At 43.0% G+C, this 22,130-nt stretch overlaps 1 protein-coding gene across 1 annotated transcript in view; it reads right to left on the minus strand.

Annotated features, from left to right (window-relative positions):
* Positions 1-15,227, minus strand: part of LOC133270383 (protoheme IX farnesyltransferase, mitochondrial) — a 102,664-nt gene extending 87,437 nt beyond the window's left edge. Inside the window, exons 1-4 of the mRNA XM_061455554.1 lie at positions 15,073-15,227; positions 14,067-14,191; positions 12,524-12,848; positions 4,613-4,737 (exon numbers count right to left, since the gene is read on the minus strand). Coding sequence (XP_061311538.1) covers positions 4,613-4,737; positions 12,524-12,848; positions 14,067-14,191; positions 15,073-15,115 — 618 coding nt within the window. The 5' untranslated portion in view covers positions 15,116-15,227. The remainder of the gene's footprint in view (positions 1-4,612; positions 4,738-12,523; positions 12,849-14,066; positions 14,192-15,072) is intronic.
* Positions 15,228-22,130: the final 6,903 nt, after the last annotated feature.

Consider the following 22,130-nt stretch of genomic DNA (forward strand, 5'->3'; position numbering starts at 1 on the left):
ACATTTTAATGCCGTGTATTGTGTTGTAAACATCTCTTCATGCTTTATCTCCTTCTCCATAAATCAGACTAGTATCTTAGAAGTCTCCAAAACGATGTGTTTTCTCCATAATATAAATGTAAAGCTCTACTCCTTGAAACTTGAGTCAGCTTTCAAAAATCATCAAAAACCCCATGCTATGAAAAGGATTATCAACTAAGTTAATATCATTTTCTCCCACTCCATTTCTATAACAGCAGAAGTACAGTATCAGCATGGTTACAAAATTGGTATCCACCGGTCAGAAACTCAATGTTCCATTATTCTTTTCTTGTCACTTGTAAGGAATAACACTAAGGTAAAACACCTTCTCATGTATCCATACCAATACACAACACCAAAAGAGTCAGGAGAGTGAACAGTATGAAACAGAAATGATTCCTGGCTTTGTTCAGGATCAACATGCAGTTTACACGATCAAACACCATGTTTACAAGATGAAACACAACAACATATCTCCACTTCCTTACCACAACTGCAATTAATAAGACTGATCTCTTCTAATGAGATTTTCCAGAGGTTTCGGCTAGTTTAGCAATGTTACAGTAAAGGGTGTCTTAAGTCTATTCCTTGGCAAATGCATTAAGTGATTTTAATGTTTTATTATTAAAACCCACCGTAAAATACTGGTTAGAAAAGATAGAACAGCAATAAAGAACACCTGTCCAAAAGAATTTTAAGTTCATTGATGGAAAAAAGAAAGAGTGCCATTAAAAAAAAAAAGAGGGCAAAAAAGAGGAAAGCTGTTTTAGCAGGTGGGACTGAGAAGTGGTGACATGTTGTAGTACAATACTGAAGGGCTGGAGGATGTAATGCGGTGTTGGGTGATGTGGAAGAGAACCAGGGACCACTGGCTTAGCGTGCCACTAAAATGCTAGATGAGGTGTGAAGTACAACTCTGAAGGACCGTGATACGAAGGAGTGAGGCAGAGGCAGAACTGCTGGGAGAGGACAAGAGAAATAAAACACTATCTTTGCTTTGGCACCTTCCAGCTGCATTTTACTCCCTTAGAGCCCACAGAGCCAACACGCTGTCCAGGAAAACCCAAGGACTGTCCAATATTTATCCAGATCCCCAGAATTCATAACATTTTCCACCAGCCTGAGAGATCCTGTTTCTCTCAAACTACTGTCTAACATAAATTACTCCAAGATACTTTTCTTGACGTTTGCTACACGTTTCTGGAATGACCTTACTGTAGAACAGGCACCATGTTTCTCCCTAATACAAGCCCATGCCCAAGTACTTTGTCTTTGTATTTTCCAGGATATTTTCAAACACCTTTTACTGTCATTTCCTCCCCAAAAATTAAGTCATCATCTTCCTGAAAATAGCTATCTCATTTCACAGAACTGTCATGAAAACAGATTATTTCTACTTGCATTGGAAAGCACAGCTAGAATTTACTTTACAGGTTGTGAAACTTGTTTGTAAATAGACACCTTTGGCTTTGGGACTATAGCAATAGGACAAGGGGTGATGGGTTTAAACTGAAAGAGGGGGAGTTCAGGTTAGATATAAGGGAGAAGTTCTTTACTCTGAGGGTGCTGAGGCACTGGCACAGGTTGCCCAAAAAAGTGGTAAATGCTCCATTCCTGGCAGTGTTCAAGGCCAGGCTGGACATAGCCTTGGGCAACATGGTCTAGAGTGAGGCATCCCTGCCCATTGCAGGGGGGTTGAAACTAGATGATCCCCAGGTCCTTTCTAACCCAAACCAGTCTGGGATTCTATGATTCTATAAATATCCAGATTCTACTTCTAGAAACAATGGAAAAATACAACAGTGCCAACTCACATCATTTTTTATCACTGCTTTTGCATTAAGGAGAGTGAAAGTGGGGCAAGAACTTCCACTCTGTGACTTTCTAGCTCTTGCACTTAGGAGAAATTAAAATATGTTTTGAGCATGACACAGCATCTGAAATCACGAGAGGAAGTGAGCATGAAAAGGTTATTTTAGACCAACTTTGTAAAGAAATAACCCCATGGCTTCTATGTCTCTCTGCATTACTTAGCATAGCCCTGACTCCCTCCTAGTAGCTAATTCAACTGAAACAGTTAAATTGAACTTAAATAGTTAAACTGAACTTAATTCAGTGGGGGTAAACAGACCTCAGCTCCTAACAGATTGCTAAAATAAAGTGGTTGAGAGAAGAATAAAAACCCCAAACCACAGAATTTGAACAGTTAAAAGTTTGTATCAATACATCTATGAATATCACAGAATCTCTACTACACTTTCACAGGACCAGGCTCCTCACATCCTGTCCTAAATCGTAGGGAAAGAATCTTACACAATCAACACTTTACCTTCCCACGACATATTTGAGGACTGTAAATCGTGCACACAGATTTATCAGGGAAATGAGGAGTGGGAAAGACAAGTTGCCCTTAAAGATGTACAGATTTATGGCAATATGGGAAGCGGAAAGACGGTTATCATATAAAAAGGTCCTTAAGGGATCGCAAGGAGCAACAAGGGAAACATGAGTCATGAGCTGCCAGAGAAGGGGATGCGTATGGGGAGCAATGGACAGAGCAAAGTAGCAATAAAGGAAGTTCCAAGTCAAATGTGCTCCTTCCCAAAGGTCGAGACAGATACCCAAGCTTAAACTATTTATTGAAAATGAAATTCCCATCCAATTCAGACACAGCACCACCAACAGCACTTGGAAAAGGACCCTCATGGACTGAAAAGATCCATTGATAAACAAGGTCATAGACCACAGCTCTTTTCTTTCGCTTTCTTACCAGCTCTGCTTCTTTGTTTTCCTTAGGAAGAGCTGCCTCGAAGGCCCATCTACATCAGTAAGTAGCTCAACACAAACGAGAGCACAAACTTACAGCCCTCAGTTGAGACTGTGACAGACAGTTTTACACTTTGTGAGGCTGAAGCAACCTTCTCTATTTAACAGCATACTAAACAGCTGTTCTTAGAGTGAGACAGCAATGAGGAAATGGTGAATTATGAGCCCAAGCACACAGTTATCACACTCCTAACTTTCCTTTCCCATCCCAACAAGCGTCAAAAGTGTCAAGCTCCAAATCACAGCACAGGATTCTTGGTACTCTCAAGCAGCTCATGATTTTAAATAGCAAGATTTTAAAATGGGGCTTCCAAAAGTTTAAAAAGTGGCTACTTTTGAGACAAAATACAATCCTGAGCAATACATGGAAGCTGAAGACAAAGAAAACCAGTTCCTTCTGTGCGAATATCATCTCTAGGAAGATCTATCAAACTCTCAAGAAAGACAAGTTGTACAAGAGTCTCTAAACAAGCAGTAATTAATACTCCTCTTAGAGAAGTAGTATCCACAAACATAAAACCTGCGCTTACTTCAGCCTGAGCAGGGTGTGTGCATATGGGTGCAATCTCAAAAAGCATATCAGGTGCCTACCACAGAGGGGTTACAAGGTGCAAACACCAAAGAGCCCAACTCAAAAAAAGTAACTCCAGGATGTAGAGCAAAGGAATGCCCTGTTCCATTAGTGGGGTCCCAGGACTCTGACTTCCCCATCTTCCAAGTGATAGCTGGAACCACAAAGTATTATCGAAGGCAGCACTGCTACTGCTCTTCTTTTTCCAGGCCATATTAAGCACTGAAAGTGACTGTGGATACTGTGCGTTGCAGCTCAGTTCAACACCAGAAGTGTTGGGACCTGTTGACTAGTTAGATTCTCCTTTGGGACTTAGGAACAGCCTAACAAGTTTGTTTCACAACTGGATTGCAGGATAGATCCTGCAATCAGCTCCACAGGCATGTTCACACATGCAGGGAAGCTCAAGTTAAGCACCTGGAACTTAAGGAGTCACATGGAAAAGATGAGGGGTGATGAGCACAAGTTACTCCCAGGACACAAGAGGAAAGTTTTCCCAATGAAAACAATCAGCCATTGGAATAATCTCCCCAGGGAAGTGGTGGATTCCCCAGCACTGGACATTTTAAAGATTCAGCTGGTCAGGGTGCTGGGATATGTAGGTCATGTTTTGCCTAGAAAGGTTGGGCCAGATGACCCTTGAGGTCCCTTCCAACCTGGGATTCTGTGATTCTATGATCTCTACCATGAAACATGAAACAACAGTATGTTTTATAACAGGAGATGCCCCAATTCCAGCCTGAACAGGAACACACAAACCCCACGCAATTCCCACTACAGACATCTAGAAAGGTGCACGGAGCCATTCTTTGGACAGATCTGACACGGTCATACAATAACACAACCAAAGAACCAAGCCCGTAAGGCCAGAGCCCCTGTGGCTATTCTTATATTCCAATTACACAGTTCTTCCTATGTCATTTTCAGTGACCCAGGCTTGGTATTATCAAGATAAACATTATTATTGGGAGGCTTAAAACCTCATCAACTCCACTCTGAATAAACACACTGTGCCTAGCAACTATACTTTAGCTCTCAGACATATATTCCTTTTGTGGTGTCAGTTTTAGCAGCTCAAGAGCTCAGGCAGCAGCTGAAGGCGCAGCACTCCCAGCCACACATTTACACTCCTTGGCAGCATTTCAGAAACCAGGATGACACCAGTTTGACGTACAGACGAAGAAATGGACTGACCTGATTGATGGAGTTGGCAGCACAGGATGCCAGTCCAGTTCCAAGGGATGCAAGCAGGAAGCAGGTCAGGTCAAATGGGACCGGGGCCATGGCAAAGCCAGCAGACGCTGTGCTTACAACCAGAGCTGCAACACATGGGAGAACACAGTTCAAAGCATCAACAAGAAACTGACTCCTTTGTACATATCACTAGAGTTAGTATTTTTAAACCCAAAAAGAACAGTTGAGGAGATTAACTTTTTCTTACTTTCATGGATCAAAGTAGCTCCAGGAATTGCCTGCAAGTAATACTAATACCCTACATAAAGAAGTCAAAGATGAGAAGAACTGTCAGAGATGAAATGAGAAACTCAAAAGCATCAGTACTTTAGTAGAAGAGGTGAGAATAAACCTTGTGTCTCTGTATTTCCTATTTTATGGATCTGCTACTGCATCAAACTGCCTTATACAACACATACAGGAGACACACTTGCACCAGTAACTCACATGCCACTGCCAAGTCCAACATGGAAGAACAACAATAAGAAAAACCCTGAACTGAGAGATAAGCATTATGCTTATAATTTACATCAAATTATAGCAGGAACTTAAGCAGTGCAGAGTAAAAAAGAGACTCGGGGCACGTAGGCTATCGCTGGTGAAGCCAGTCACTTAACTGTACAAGTATCCTCCTCACACTGTTCCCATCTGACAAGCCCACTTCAGGCAGAAGGCGCAAACACACCATCACATGGACCCAGCAATCCCTTAAAATTTGAGTCGATTAATAAAAATCCACTTTTGTCATCGAAAATTATAACCTTAGTACAGTACTGCAAATCACATCCTTCAAATGGAAGTTATCTGAGTTACCAATCCTGAAATTGCAATTACCCAAATAACAGGTCTTATGAACCTCACTTCTGGCTAGAAGTAGATTGACATGAAAAATTCCTTATACTATAAAGTCAGCAAACATACTGAATATCTTGCTAGGACCTTGAACCTTGCGATATGAAATTAATAGTTATAAAACAGAAAGTATTTAGACTATATTCTACACGTAATTACTGTTCCAGACATCAGCTAGCTCAAATCAAAGCAGCAGAACATTCTGATCTTCCTGATTCCTACAAAGTCTCCTGTTTGTCTGGAGTTAAATGACAAATAAATAACCTTGGCTGATGAAAATACTTGGATTATCTACTAAGCAGAGGTACTTGAGATGAAAAACTAAATGTCACAGCAAGGATGCACATGCCAAGTGCTACTTTCAAGAACTGCATAAGAACCTTAAGATTTAATCCTAAAAAGACAGTGAAGAAAACTTGCTGCTCATCAAAACTTTTCTCTAAGTATTAAATCCATTGACAACTGAATATTATTATAATAATATACATAATATTATTACAAGCCTCGTTATGGATTCGCAGGATGCTGTGCAGATGGCTGTCACACAGACTGGCTGCGAGCGCCTCTGCCTGACACCAAAGAAAGTCCCTGGGCTTTGATTCCCCATCAGAGCATCACTTAGAACTTAGGCAGAAGCTCTTCCCTGTGAGGGTGCTGAGGCGCTGGCACAGGGTGCCCAGGGAAGCTGTGGCTGCCCCATCTCTGGCAGTGTTCAAGGCCAGGTTGGACACAGGGGCTTGAAGCAACCTGGTCTAGTGGAAGGTGTCCCTGCTGGTGGCAGGCGGTTGGAAATGAATGAACTCTGAGGTCTCTTCCAATCCAAACTAGGTTGCGATTCTATGAAATAACCACAAATTCTGTAACCCCACCACACAAACTAATAAACCTGAAGGTTTCTGAAAGACTGGACCTCATTTAGAATATAAACGCAACAGCATCTTAGTTTCAAAACTAGTAGAGTGCACAAGAAAATAAGTAATTGGTTTACAACTGAGCTAAAAAACACACTGCAAAGATGACAGTGAAACAGAGGCGTCTGCATTTCTAAGAGTGATTACATTCATTTCTTCTGCATAATAAATCACACGTTCGCTTCTAGACAAGGATTTAATTAAAACTTATCTTAGAGAGCACTTTACACCAATTTATTACGGAAAAACACCAACTCATTTACTGAAGAAGAAAGGTGAAGCAGATTGGCAAACAGTCAGTGTAACATTACCATTACACTGACCTCAAAGAAATTCTAACACTGTACAGCTACAGCACTAATTAAAGTCTCCATTGATTTCTCCAGATTAATTTCAGCCACTCATTTCAGTGTGACTTATCAGGATCTCATCAAAAAAGGTTGTCATACATCCTCGCACTTACCCCATTAACCCAGGTATTTCCAGCTGTTGGGCAGTGAACACCAGGCATTCCCCACTTGCCTCACCATCCAGCAATTTCAATGCAACACGTGAAGAGTAAATAAGAAAACATTCCCTTTGGATTGGGAAGTTTATTTTCTTTTACTGTGGAAGCAATATTATACTCTTCTACTTCCCTCGTGGAGGAAAAGTATATTTAATTGAGATCACATCAAGGCAATGAGGTCATTGACTGTTTGTTTTTTAATCCCTGTTAGTTTAGTGCTTTAGGGGCCAAATTAACTTCACCTTATTGCATAATAGATGGCATTGATCCTTTCAAGATTTGTTGATGAGAGCTGGCATTATATATGCTCTTCAAAAAGAAGCCAGGACTTAAACTTATGAGCTCAGCCTAAACCTAATTTTCAGTCTTCTAAACATCATTAGCTTTAACAAAAATTAACAGGGGACATTTGTCTCCCATTTCCATGTAAATGAAAAAGAAAATGCTAATGGATTGGTGACAAAAAGAACGAATTATGATGTTTCTAGCATAAAAACACATTCATAAAGTCCACGGTGTATTCTTTACATTCCTCTTCAGCTTCATTGTAATGCATGCTGCCTTTAGAAATCCCTGTACTTGTATTTATAGCATGCCAATCACTGTGCCAGATTTTGTTTACCTCCTATTAAAGAGTAGCCAAGCCAAAATAAAAATGTAGAAAGCCAAAGCAAACCAATTCAGCTTTAGATTTCCTTCCCACTCATATACTGATGATATATTGGTACATATGGATGGACAAAAGGAAATGCATTCTACTTTTAAGACACAATTTCACTGCTTTATGTTTATATACTACTTAAAGGAAACTATCTTGCCAGAAACTGATGGAATTCTCCTTCCAGAGTTTTTACACTTTCCTTTCTGGAGATCCAAATGCAGGATTTGTATTAGTGCTATACAACTGACCAATGCTTCTTTTATGAACTCAAATTTGGTTAGGCAAAGGCATATCACAGAATCCCAGACTGGTTTGGGTTGGAGTGACCTCAAACCTCATCCAGTTCCAACCCCCTGCCACGGGCAGGGACACCTTCCACTAGACCAGACTGCTCCAAGCCCCATCCAACCTGGCCTTGAACACTGCCAGGGATGGGGCAGCCACAGCTTCTCCGGGCACCCTGTGCAAGGGCCTCACCAGCCTCACAGAGAAGAACTTCTTCCTAGTGTCTAATCTAAATCTCCCCCTCTGAGGTTAAAGCCATTCCTCCTTGTCCTGTCCCTACAGGCCCTTGCAAGAAGTCCCTCTCCAGAGCTCTCGTAGGCACCCTTCAGACACTGGAAACTGCTCTAAGGTCTCCCCAGAGCCTTCCCTCATTTGTTGCAGATTTTAACCTGCATACTAAAGATGGCCAAACTCCTGAAGCAAACTTCAGTCTGGGACAAAGACTTAAAATGAGTCTTTGCATTGTATCACATAAAATTCAAGTATAATATTACACACAGAGCAGATAATATCTTTTTCCCATTGAACAATTTTAAAATGCTTTGCAAAAATAAACTGCAATGACGGTTTACTTTTACTTCATTAGGTTTTAACTTGCCAGAAAGCTACCACTATTAAGCTTGCTTTCAATGCTAGGATAACAGTTACTGTTGTAATTACCACAAAATAAGAACTACTTTGACATGCAATTGACATATATTTAGAACTGAGAATATAGGCTAACACACAGCCCCTTCCTCAGCAGGCTGGAAAGTTACATTAAAAATTCTACAGCAGATTAGAAATTAGCTGTTAAAATTATATCTGCCCCATCTTAATACATCCACTTCTCAGACAGGCGCTACATAAGGTGCTACCTATTCATTTATTGAGGTTAGATATAAGGAAGAAGCTCTTTACTGTGAGGGTGGTGAGGCACTGGCACAGGGTGCCCAGAGAGGTGGTAAATGCCCCCATCCCTGGCAGAGTTCAAGGCCAGACTGGACAGAGCTTTAGGCAACATGGTCTAGTGTGAGGCATCCTTGCCCGTGGCAGGGGGTTGGAACTGGATGATCTTAAGGTCCTTTCCAACCTAAACCATTCTATGATTCTATCTAGCTGGTTGTCCTCACCAAGAGGCCAGCATACAAGACGTTCTTTAGTACAGGACCAACATCAAGAACATAGAATCATAGAATAGTTTGGGTTGGAAAGGGCCTCACAATCATCTAGTTCCAACCCCCTGCCATTGGCAGGGACACCACACACCAGACCAAGTCACCCAAGGTTCTGTCCAACCTGGCCTTGAACACCGCCAGGTACGGTGCATTTATCACAAACCATAGAGAAATACCCAGTGAGAATACTCAGCATTTTTTGTATCATGCCTCTATCCCACTTCCCCCAAATTAAAACCTGAAGTTTAATTTTTGTGTGGTTTTGCATCTATCTCACCTTCGTTCTCAGATGGACCACTGAGTAAAACCTTACATAAATGTAAACTTTAAGCTGCATTTAAGAAGATGAGACAACCAGAAATTCTTCTTGTGTTTACATTAGAAATTATTACAGTTTCCTCCTATTACTGCACCTTTACATGTCTCTGTTCTATTCGCATTTATACATAAACTTTATTTTCAACTTGAAAACAGTATTTATAACTCTGAAAACTTATGAGACAGAGGCATTAGCTTTCCAAGTGCCTGCATGGTAAGACACAGCTGTGCAGACAGCAGCCTACAGAGAACACTGCAGAGAAGGGAAAGGATGGAAACTGAACCCAAAAAGGTAGGTTATGTGACAAGCAATTAGAAGTTTCCTAATTGTTTTCTATGGCAAAAGAATATAAACAAAGATCTTTTCCTGTTCGTAAGGCAGAGTTTCTAATGGCAGAGGCACAAGAGCTGCAGTTTATATGAAGCAGGAGACTATGGTAATAGCTAAACTCATTTCCTTTCAAAGATGAATTACAGTTCGGAACACAAACAAACATTCTCTTTACTCCAGCAGTGGGAGAAGAAAAGGGCACAAGGAAGTCCCATTTTAGCATAATGCAGAGTTTGGTTTTTTGTTATTTCATGCTCTAAAAAGTATAAATAAAGAACCTGCCAAAAAAAACCCAAAGCACCACACCGGATATGAGATCTATCAGAACTTCATGGGTGAAAGGCATTGAGTTGTGTGTCATTTGTAACTTAAAAACTGACCTCAGAGGATTTATTTTCTTTTTTTAAAAAAAATACTAAAATCAAAAGAACTACACAACCATATCTTTAGAGAATATATCATTTGTCTAAACAATTACACAAGTTGGGGTAAAACAAAAAAGCACTAATTGTTTCCTTGCTCCCTACACTACATCCAGTATTATTCCTGCGCATCTCCTACATTATCTATGTCCAACAAAGACCAACAACAGAACTCCCCTCCTACAAACCCCTCTTCATCCAATTTATTCTTTTACACTTCCTACTTCCAATAAAGTCTTCCCTTCCCCCAAATCATTACTCATAAAGTTCACAACAAGAAGAGAGGTTGAGATTTCTTTTGTATCTCTATACCTTCTCAACAGGTACAAAGTTTACTGCAATTCCTTGGATCAAGAGCAGCACATCCACACAAAACCTGAAGGGAATGAAATCCTGCACCCTTTGCTTGCTACAGGTTTCAAGTAACAACTGAGTTTAAAATCAGAGTGCTACTCGCTTGCCTGTCAATATTGCCTTTTGCTCTTCAACCTAGCAGCTATTGAGAAGTTTCACAGCAACACTGAAACCACACAAAAAAACATATCACATAATTACTTTATCCAGAAAAATACTCTTCCACTCTGCTGCGCTTCTTGAAACTCCCATTTTAAGGAGCATCAGTAATACTCAGATGTGGTACTAACACAGAGCTTACTCATATGGAACATCAGTAAACATAAGAACATACACTTCAAGTGCTTAAAACAACAGTTCATTTTCTCTCCCTCTCTCTGGTCATTTAATCATGGCATTTTAACTTTGTATTTCTCAACCTATTGAGATATTTTAATTCAGTTCTACTTCAATAACTAGCACAGCTTTCAAGTTCATATAAAAGAGCCATTTAAACTAAATCACCTCATTGAACATGCCAGAAGATCTAATTCTCCATAAAGCACTTGCAAGTTATCCATGGTGAGCCCAACAGAAAAAAGTATTACTAAAACTGAAGAGCACTGGGGAGAAAAAGTCAAGATGTGCATTATGCAGAAAGAAGAATAGGGCAATACTGCGGCTGTACAGAGAATCATAGAATAGTTAGGGTTGGAAAGGACCTTAAGATCATCCAGTTCCAACCCACCTGACATGGGTAGGGACACCTCACACTAAACCACACCACCTAAGGCTCTGTCCAACCTGGCCTTGAACACTACCAGGGATGGAGCACTTATCACTTCTTTGGGCAACCCGTTCCAGTGTCTCACCACCCATGCCACAAAGCTGTTGCAAATCTGAATGACAATGACCCTGATATAAGATCAATGTACCAAGAAGAGTTTTATATACCTGAATTTGAAATTACCATGGCTAACATGGAGAAGTGACATGGTAAAGTACCAAAACACATGCTTCCCATCCCTCAAGCCTACTAACCCGGCTTTTTATCAGCACCAAATAAATGCTCTGAGGTTTTTAAAAACAATGAGGAAGAACACTTGGACAAGATCAGTTCTGTCAAGGCCAAAACATGAAATGTCTCATCAGCACTGGGAACTATTGCTAAATAAAAAATTAAATGACCACTGCATGCTGTATGTGGTCAGTACAATTTTGCCATGAGAAACAATGAAAATTTATATATTGCAAGACAAAGTTTCAAGAAATAAACTGAATTCAGGACATTTATTATAACAAATTGCTATGGCGAAGAACAACAGTTTTATTACCAAGGATTTATTTCATCCACCAGAGAAAGCACCGCAGTAGGGACTTCGGAAATTGTATTACTGTTCTTGGCCCTGATACAGACAAGATGTAAGGCTTTGGTCGGATCATTAGTTTCCCTAGACATAAAAGTATATATAGCACTACCTATCAGAAAGAAGTAATTTATAGTTGTTAAGTACTACTATTAGAACAAGGGAAAAGGTAGTGAGGCTACAAGGCTTAAAAAACTGCTGGTTTGAGGATACACCCCATCCTTGCCTAGAGGAGGTAATTATACATCCTTTTTTAATTGGTCACACGGAAACATTTTCCTTTATAATACAGGAAATTAATTGGATTATCTTTTCTTGGGACTTTTAATACTTATTTCACAATAAGTAGTACTTAAGTGAAAGTTCAGTTAAAAAAAGTCAGAAAATTGGTAACCTTAAGCAAGATGCTATTAAATACTTAATGCAAAGCTTGTAAATTCACTTGTAACCCAGTTTAGTGACACTTGTTTCTGATTCCCAAAAGCTAGCTGGTGGTATGATGCAAGCTCCTCCTCACTGTTTTTAAATAAAATCCATGGGAAAACTATAAAATGCTTCCATAAAACAATTTTTCCTCATGCAACAATTTTCCTTGCAATTGAGCCAGGGACTTTGTGCAGTAAAGTGGGAATTCTCACACAAAAACCTACACAGTACCAGTAACATACTAAAGAACTCTGATATATTAAACAGGAAGCACAGAAGTGAAAAAAATGACCAGGAGTACCTGTAAGCTTAATCTTGGACAAGCGTGCCAAAATTCCTGGCAAATCATCCAGCCGTAACTTCATCTCTTTCCACTGTCTGTCTCCTTTGGCTTCTGCTCTTGCTGCTGCAACTGAGCCTTCGGTTTGCGCAGTTGACTTCATTTCTCTCAGCTGCTTGCTGATTGATGCCTCAGACAAAGGTTGATGCACAGGTGAAATTGGTCTAATCTTGTGTATAACCTCTTTTTCTTGATCCAGTTGCTGAAGCTCACGAAAGGGAGATGCAACTGAATCAGACTTAGGCTTGGCTCGTTGGCTGAGGTCTTTGTTGCATTGTGTTACATACTGAATAGAAAGAGAATGAATAATTAAGAAGATATTTATGGCCACTTGAGGCTATTAATATCATCAATATTATTACTATGTTATTGTTTGGAGAATTACTTCCTATGATGACACGACTGAGTTATCCTGAATTTCAAACACTTATTTCACATGCAAAAGAGTTTCTGAGGTTGGACAAGGTATTACAAAAGCAGCTTTTCAACTCACAACTGCACCCATAATGTTTCCTTAAGGTGGAAGAATTCCTTCTGTATAAAGTTACTACCTCCTCCGTGGCTTCAACAGTAAACTACTTTGCTCATTCAAAACCTCCAGACAACATCAATTTACAACTGATCAATTCACCATCAAAGATGTACACCATGCCTGTAACAACAGCAGTCATCAAATAAAAGCACTCCACTTTTTGCATCTTTGAGACGGGTAAAAACCAGGAAAATCCCAGAAAATACAATCTACCTCCTATGACACAAAATCATCTCCCACATTAGGCTATTGCTATTTATGCCAAACTTCACGCTAATTAACTAGACAACCATTTTACATAGTGAACATGTATTGACCAGGAAGTTTGAAGCCTCATTTAGAGGCTCTTATATAATAAAAGACAATAAGGAAACGAGCATTTAACTCTTTTTAGATATAATGAACGCAACTCCTAGAGAGCAAGACACGTCTTTTAGTACCATTGTCTTACATGCAATACAACTCTTCGAAGTTAAAGATAGAATTTCAAGGGTTTGAATGATAATGAGAGCCCTTTTAAAACCTCAAATTAACAGCACACTATAGAATGTAACCCATTAAGTTACTCAGAAGCCCTGATTCAAACTGATTAACTCTTCACTCAGAACACACCTCCTCCACAAGTGAGTTCCATCTACCACTTGTGCCACTGTTAGCCAGAATTGTACTTCCTTAATAGCAATTTTATAAATAACTTCAGAAATCACTTCATTTAATTTTTTTCAACAGGACAAGGATGCCCTGATTCAAAAGCACAGAAAGCCCCTGCAGACACACCACAGCACAAGGCACTATCCTTGCTACAGCAGGTTTCCTCCAAGGTGCCAAGTGCTAAACCCTGATGCAGCATAGAAAAGGAGACACTTGGAATTGCCTGAGATTGGCTGATAAGAAAACTATCAACTAATCTCTGCTCTGACTCATCACATAGGACAAATCAAAGCATAAGAAACATGGGATAAACAGACTCACCATTCGTTTGAGAAAGTTAAAGTACTGAAATGTAATCAATCTGTCATTGGCTACATGGCATAGCTGTCCGAACTGGCATGGTACCTGCCGTATTCCAGTGTTCTTCAGACGCCAGACAAACAGTCCTATTTAAAGAAAAAGAAAAAGCACACCAGAATCCACTTCCTTCTCTGCCACCAAGTTTGCTTTCAATTGAGACTACAGCATCTCTAATCAGTTGTGACACAAAACACCCCAACAAATGGTAACCAGAGCTGTGCAGGTGAAGAACTGAAAGGTTCTGCAGGTGAAGAAATAAACGTGCAGCTTGCCCTAACGGAGTTTGCTTTCCTCTCTGCTCCCCAGAGACGCAGTTTTAGTTTATTGCTCCATTACTATCTCTACCTGCTATTGACAAAACCACCTTGGCAAATAAGGCCAAGGAAGCGGGTGACAGAGGGCAGCACCAAAGTCAAACCTCAAAGAGGATACCCCTATGTGACACCACACCGACACCCCTATGTGACACCAAACCGACACCCCTATGGGACACCACACCGACACCCCTATGTGACACCAAACCGACACCCCTATGGGACACCACACCGACACCCCTATGTGACACCAAACCGACACCCCTATGTGACACCAAACCGACACCCCTATGGGGCACCACACCGACACCCCTATGTGACACCAAACAGACACCCCTATGGGACACCACACCGACACCCCTATGTGACACCACACCGACACCCCTCTATCTGACACCAAACCGACACCCCTCTATGTGACACCACACCGACACCCCTCTATGTGACACCACACCGCCACCCCTCTATGTGAGGGGATGCACACAGCGACACACAGGCCCCGTGCCCCACCACACAGAGCAGCCCCAAAGCCTGCTCACAGCCCCAGGGCCGGCCCGGCCCCAGCCACCACCACCCCGTCCCTGCCCACCGCCCAAGCCTCACCCCCCCCCCCGCACCCCGGAGCCCGCCGGGGCCCCGCCGCCCCGCGGTACCTGCCAGCGCCCGGGGCGGGCTGCAGCGGCGGGCAGCGCTCATGGCCGCGGCGCCGCTCCCGCCGCCCTCTCCTCTCACCGCCTGGGCGCCGCCATCTTGCCCGGCGTGACCGCTAAACGCCTTCCGGGTCGGCGCTTCCTGGGGCGGGCTGAGGGGCTCCGGGGGAGGCGGGAGCCGCCGGGCCGGGGTTGTTGCAGGGATCGGGGGCTGAGGGGCTTGTGGGGAGGCTCCCAACCGAGCTCCCGTGGCTCTGCAGAGGGGAAAGCGCTTCCCGGCGCTGGGGTGTGCGTGTAGACGCGGTCCGGTGCGGGACGTGGTGGAGCGTTGGTGCTGCTGGCTCCTGGGGGGAAGCGCTCGGTGGGTGTCAGGTTATGGAGTCGTTGAGTTAACCAGGTTGGGAAAGAGCTTTAAGGTCATCAGGTCCAACCGTTCCCAGCACAGCCGAGGCCATCACTAACCCATGGCGCTGAGGGCCTCGGCTGCACCGTGTGTGAACACTTCCATGGATGGTGACTGCAGCACTGCCCTGTTCAATGCCTGAGCACCCTTTGGGGAGGGAATTGTTCCTCAGCTCCATCTAAACCTGCCCTGGTGCAGCTTGAGGCTGTTTCCTCTTGGGTTATAATGACAGATGAAGGCATGAGATGGGAGCTGAGCCTATCCTGGGCACTTCAGGGACATTAACCATGAAGAAGCAGCCCAGAGACCTGTCTCTAGCCACCATCCCTGGGCACATCATCAGTTACTGCGGCATCGGTGACAGAGGGCAAGAGGGTGCTGTGGGGTTCATGGGGAGATCTCGTGGAACAGCCGGGAGAGGTCTAATAAAAGGTAAAGGAATCCATGAGGACATGGAGTCTCATTTCCGAAAGGAGCTGAACTTTAAAGAGCCAAAGGCTTGGTAAAAAAAACCATATATATAAGTCTGTATTTAGTTCCTAAAGTAATTTCGTTTCAATACCCATTGGGTGAAGTTACGCATCATAGGAGCTCGTATTGAAGAGCTGACCCAGCTGTCATCTCATTCTCCCCTCATACAAGTACCAGATCCGCTGCTAAGCAGACTCACTTTGCTGACCTGAAGGGAAAAAACCCTGTTATTTCATTGTTTTAACTGTTTAAACTCACCCTGTGAGGGTCTGATAGGTTGAAAGCTGGTGCAAGGCACAGAGGAAGGGGCCTTGGGCTGCAGTATGAGCAAAAAGGGAAGGGAATGGTTAGGACTGCTCAAGCTGTAAAGCGTAATTGCACCCCCAGGCATCTTTAAAATGTTTTCTCTTAAGAGTTTAAGTTCAGGAGATGTAGGCTATCAGTCACTTAAATGCTTTCAAAAATCATTCTCAATATTTTAACATGGAAATCTTCCTCAGAACCATCTTCCTCCCAGGCTTTCATTTCTTTATGGTGCTTAAATTCATGCAAAAGTCATCTTAAATCATTATTAAGAAGATAAAATGAAAACACTCACTCTAATTCACCAAGAATATCCTACTTCGGAGCATTTATTTCCACTCTCTTTCTATTTGGGGAGCTGGGGAGAAATTAGGGCTTCAAATTCCTTACAGTTAATATCCTGTTTTACTCCAGGTTCTCACCACTGAGCATATATCACTTCACAGTTCCTGTTTGTGTCTCTAGTTTTTTTGTAACTTCCACAGATTTGGCCTCAGCTTCAATTTACACCTGCAAAAATGGAGCAAACATCACATAGCAAACACACACAATGGTTACACAGAGGGCTAGAATGGTTGGTTGGGTTTAGGGCAGTTTGGGTCAGAAAGGAAAAGGTTGAGGTAGCCGAGTGTTCCGTGTCAGGGCTGAGATTTAAGGTTTAATGATTTTCATTGCCTTTCACTTGGGCAATAAATTGCACCCCTGGTGAGAGGGGGTAAAACACGACTTTTCTAATTAAGGAGAATGTTATCCACAGGCCTCAAGACAGAGCAATACTTCTTTGTGGAACAATAATGATGATTTAGGGCACAGAGGATGTCACATACCCACTTGGGTTTAACCACTAAAGCTACTCCTAGAGAGAAAAAAACCCACCTTAGGATTTTTAGTGGACACAAGTATTCAAAAGAGCTGTATTTCAGCCTAAAATGATTCCACAGGCTATAAGCAAAGGTTCAGGTTTCCATGGTGTTGCTTCTGCAGAAGCTGTCTCCATGGAAGGCTCCAGAAAGTACTTGGGAAAGGGATTACAGGAGTATGGCCCTTCCAGGGCCCTTCCCCGTGCAGCTCCCACAGTTTAGTTTATACAAGCCGAGGTACCAGTGTCACAGTGCTCCATGGAAGGTTGCAGGAGCACCCTCATCTCACAATCTAGTTTACGTTGGAGATGTTACAGGGCACCATTGTGGGGCAGAGCAAGTCCTGAAGCATCTCTAACTGTTGTGCTAATTGCTAAGATGGGCAATTGCTGGGGATCTATGGATACTTCCCTGCAGTTACAAAGTAAACACTGCACCTACAGGTCTGTGTGCAGGGTGATGCAAGGGGTGTTTAACCACGCGACTCCCATTAATGTTAATTATAGAGCACATATTAACAGCATTATACGATCCTTTTTCCTATTAGCACTATCATAAATCTGACTGGTGGGGCTTAATTAGAGCTCAGCAGCAAAATGCAAGAGTTTGGTACGTGAAAGGGCAAATTTGTAGAGACAGCAAACTATTATTATACTTTAATCTCAAAATCTCGCCTTCCCTTACTCGTACCACCACCAAGATTGATTTGTTGTCAGAAAATGATTTAAAGACCGACTGTAAAAATATTATATTTTCCTTGCTTTATAGAATGTGGCATTGATGTTAGAGCTCCGCAGAGACTTGATGTACTTTCAGATAGGGAACTCTAAAAGCCAAGTGCAAAATAAATAAGATGGCATCCTGCTGTTATTGTGGTAACCTTTGCAGATCATTTCAGAACTGTGACTGTTGTATAGTTTAGTAATACACCATGGGGGTAGCTGGAGCTTAGTGCAGGTCTATCTCAGCGAGGATTTGCTTTTTGGGGGCCCAGTGTGTAACAGAAGAAACGGTGTCCAAAGTGAAGGGCACGGGGGCACATCAGAATCACAGAAATAACAGATAAAAAGAACTAAGAAAGTATTAAAAGGCCAAGCCAGACTGTACTAATAGAAAGCTGATTGACTGCCTTAGGCACCTACACTGAGCAAAAGGTCTCTCCTCAGCACTACAATTACATCCTTGCTGAGATCTCCTCGAGTCAGGGCTTGTCCCAGCTGGAAGACTCAAGGTGATCCTGATGATCATTAAGTGGTTCCAGGAGTCACTTGTAATGGCATGGGTTTGGGAGGGGGTTCTGTGATTTCCCACAAATCAGCGTTTGTGATGCACAAGCTTTATTTCAATACAAGATTGACGCATAGATATATTTTGTCCTTAAATGAAGAAACCCCCCAACCAGGAGCAAAATCTACCAGCTGAGAGGCTGAAACATTCCAATTCCATGCTATTAAACTTGCCCCCAGCAAATAACTCCAAATGGAAAGTAGCAGGTAAAAAAACCCAACACATGAAATCCCCCAAACCCTTCCCACCATCCTGATTCCAGTGTTTCGGAGTAGTCAAAGCTTCTAAGTACAAGTGAAATAGTAGTCCTGGTAGATCAGGGCTCAGTAGCTTTTCTGAAGTGGTGTGCCAGACTGATTTTGTTCCCAAAGTAGAGTTCAGATATACCATAGGAAATCAGCAGAAGCTAAAAACTTCTGTCTCTTCCCAGCTGTCAAAGGCGGCCTTGTGCTGACCCTGTGGTATGCCATTTCTTGGCAAGCCCTGTGTTGAATGCTCACCACCTGCAATGGACTGTGAGCTGTAATAGCTTCAAGAGAAAAACTTCCAGCCTTTCCTTAGGTAGAGCTTTGCTAAGTGCTGGTGTAAATTCAGCTGCAGTCAGATTTGGAGTTGACATCAAATCTGGTCCGAACATGGAGGTGATGGGGAGTAAATAGCAAGATGACTGCAGATGAACCCTGTGAAAGGCAGCATGAGAGGAATCACCCCTAATAAATGGCAAGACCTGCCTTAAGCCACATGGATTCACAAAGCAGCTATGTACCTACTGCAAGCCCCCATTGCATCAGCAATTCCTTTGTAACTCACCCTGACATTGCTGTTTCTGACAAGCAGTGATACCTCTTATCCTTTCAAGTTCTCAGCCAGAGTCAACAATAGCTATTTCCAGCAGCCCTTTGCCCTGAGAATGACATTCTGAAGAAAAGGACCTGTGTCCTGTGCTCTTTCAGCTGAGAATTGCTGCCTGAATATCTCCAGAGCCCCTTTCTATTTTTGCTTTCATACCTCCTTTCAGAGATCTTTCTTTTCCTGGAAAATCTATGTGAAATTCTCAAGCTGCCTCGGACTCAAAAGATCTAATAAAAATAAGATTTATTAAGAGCAGAGGGAGGAAATCAGATTAAAACTGAAGAAACAGCTTGCATAACTGATCTCCTATACTCAGCAACTGCTCAGGAAGTGCTCGGTCCGCACACATTAACTGTTTTGTGGAAGTGCTTTTCAGCCTGATAGCCAGAAAAGGCAGGCAGCAGTCTGCAGAGTGTGTCTTCTCTGCAGATATGGCCATTAGTTGCACAAAGCCCATCAGTGCTCAGCACCAGATGCCAAGTTGTGTTTTGCTAACCCCCTGTTAACTCAGTTTTCCTAGCGCTCAGGAGGAGCAGACTCCCCTCCAGCCACAGCAGAGGACTGCAGGCGCCAAGACCCTCCTTACCCCAAAAAGCATGAGTGCAGTGATAGCAGATCATCCTAGTCTAAATAACGCAGCCCATGGGAACTTCTCAGCAGCGTGAGACTGAATGGCTCACAGGAGAGGTGGCATTGGTGAAACAGGGTGTGCTGGGGGCAAGGCTTGCTGGGGCTGTATCTTCACCACACCGCCCATGCACTTACTGCCCTGACCTGCAGCACTCAGCTAGTCCTACCTCCTGGAGCTTCTGTCTTCTCACAGCAAACCAGTTAAGCAAAATTTGGTCTTGTTACTTGGATTGATAGCTAAGGAGAGCCCAAAGAGCTGCAAGAAGTGGTCTCAGTGACTCAGACACTGGCACTTCTGAGCCATCACTGAGCCTGTGCTCAAGCATGGTACAGGGGCAACGGCATGGCAGGAGGCTTTGCCTTTTAGGTGTGAAACATAATTGAGGTTGTAAGCAGTCATTATCTTATTCCCCTTATGCTTTCCCATCCTTGCTGGCTAGCTGCTGCCTGGCTGAGCTCTGCATCCCCTGGGAAGCTGCACTTCCTCTCAATAATTGCTTCACACCTACCTCACCAGTGAGCACAGCCCTCCCTGGCTGGGAGATGGGAGAGCTGTCTGCTTTCCCTCCTTCTCCTGGGTGTTAAGCTAGACAAGTCCCTCGTGGGAGAAGAGTGAGAAACTCCAGTGTTCCCCCTCACTATGAAGGGAGGAATATTCTGTGGTTTATATTTTTCTCATTTGTACATGAATCAATTTTGTTTCTGAGAAGAAGTATCATGGAAGAGAAACACACCAGGACATGCAACAGGAGGCGCATGAGACACCCCTCAAACTCTTAGCAATCCCCAGCATCTTCCAGCATGGGATGCTAGATGGCCAAAATAAAGGAATGCCTTGCTTGTGTTTCCAGTCGCACTTCACATCACAAAATACATCCAAGACACAGCAAGTCTCTTTTTCAGAGAAATACCATAGGTCTGCCATAGATTGCAAGCTCCACAAGATGTCTGTGGCCTGCAGGCTGCAGATCCAAGACCCTAAGCAAGCTGGTACCAGGAGAAGGCCGCCATGGTCAGGACAATTCATCTGCCTGCAGACGGTTCCTACCAGGTCCTCAGGAAGAGAAGAGCCTGTAGTTGGAATGACACATGGGGGAAGGCTGCAAGGGTGCAGGTTGAGCAGCTCTGCTCCAGGGAGCAGAGTGATGCTGGACATCTTCACCACTGACTTTGAACCTCTATGGAAGAATGTCTCATGGAGATGATGGAAGACTGTCTCATGGAGATCACAGTATCACAGTATCACAGTATGCTAGAGATTGGAAGGGACCTCAAAAGATCATCTAGTCCAATCCCCCTGCCGGAGCAGGAACACCTAGATAATGTTACACAGGAATGTGTCCAGGCGGGTTTTGAATGTCTCCAGGGAAGGAGACTCCACAACCTCCCTGGGCAGCCTGTTCCAGGGTTCCGTCACCCTCACTGAGAAGAAGTTTCTTCTCAAGTTTAAGTGGAACCTCTTGTGTTCCAGTTTGTACCCATTACCCCTTGTCCTATCATTGTTTGCCACTCAGTAGAGCCTGGCTCCATCCTCGTGACACTCCCCCTTTATATATTTATATACACTAATAAGGTCACCCCTCAGTCTCCTCTTCTCTAAACTATAGAGACCCAGCTCCCTCAGTCTTTCCTCATAAGGGAGATGCTCCACTCCCTTAATCATCTTCGTTGCCCTGCGCTGGACTCTCTCCAGCAGCTCCCTGTCCTTCTTGAACTGAGGGGCCCAGAACTGGACACAATATTCCAGAGATGCTGGCAGACTGTGAAGAAACCCCTCCACAGGGGAGGGGCCTTATTTGCCAAGCAAGTTGTGTTATTCAAAGGCTGCCTGTTTGGGTTCCTGCCTGCTGCAGTGGGTCCTGGTCCCTCCAAATTGAGCATTGCAGTGCTATTTGGCTTCAACTGGAGCATGGTGTACATCAGGTCAATGCAACCTCCTCAACTTAAACAAAGGAGACTGAGGATGTCTTGATTATAGAAGAGCAGAATACACATTCTCCTTATTTATAGACATTTAGGACAAGAGTTATTATAAATCACGCAGCCAAGCGGTCATTTCTTGCAGCTCTCACATCCCAGACCAACTAACCATGTTCATATTAGCCTCAGCAGTTGACAACCATAGCAAAGAACTTGCAGAAAGAATAACATTTATGAACATATCAAAATGATTCATAATGGGCTATCAAAAATAGCAAGAGATGAAAGAGGCAGCCTACAGATAAGCCGTTTTGAGATCCTTGGTAATTCAGAGT

Source organism: Pezoporus flaviventris, unplaced genomic scaffold, assembly GCF_033815535.1.
Source record: "Pezoporus flaviventris isolate CSIRO_AGI_PZ_B2104156 unplaced genomic scaffold, CSIRO_AGI_Pfla_v1 ptg000020l, whole genome shotgun sequence".
Taxonomy (NCBI): Eukaryota; Metazoa; Chordata; class Aves; order Psittaciformes; family Psittacidae; genus Pezoporus; species Pezoporus flaviventris.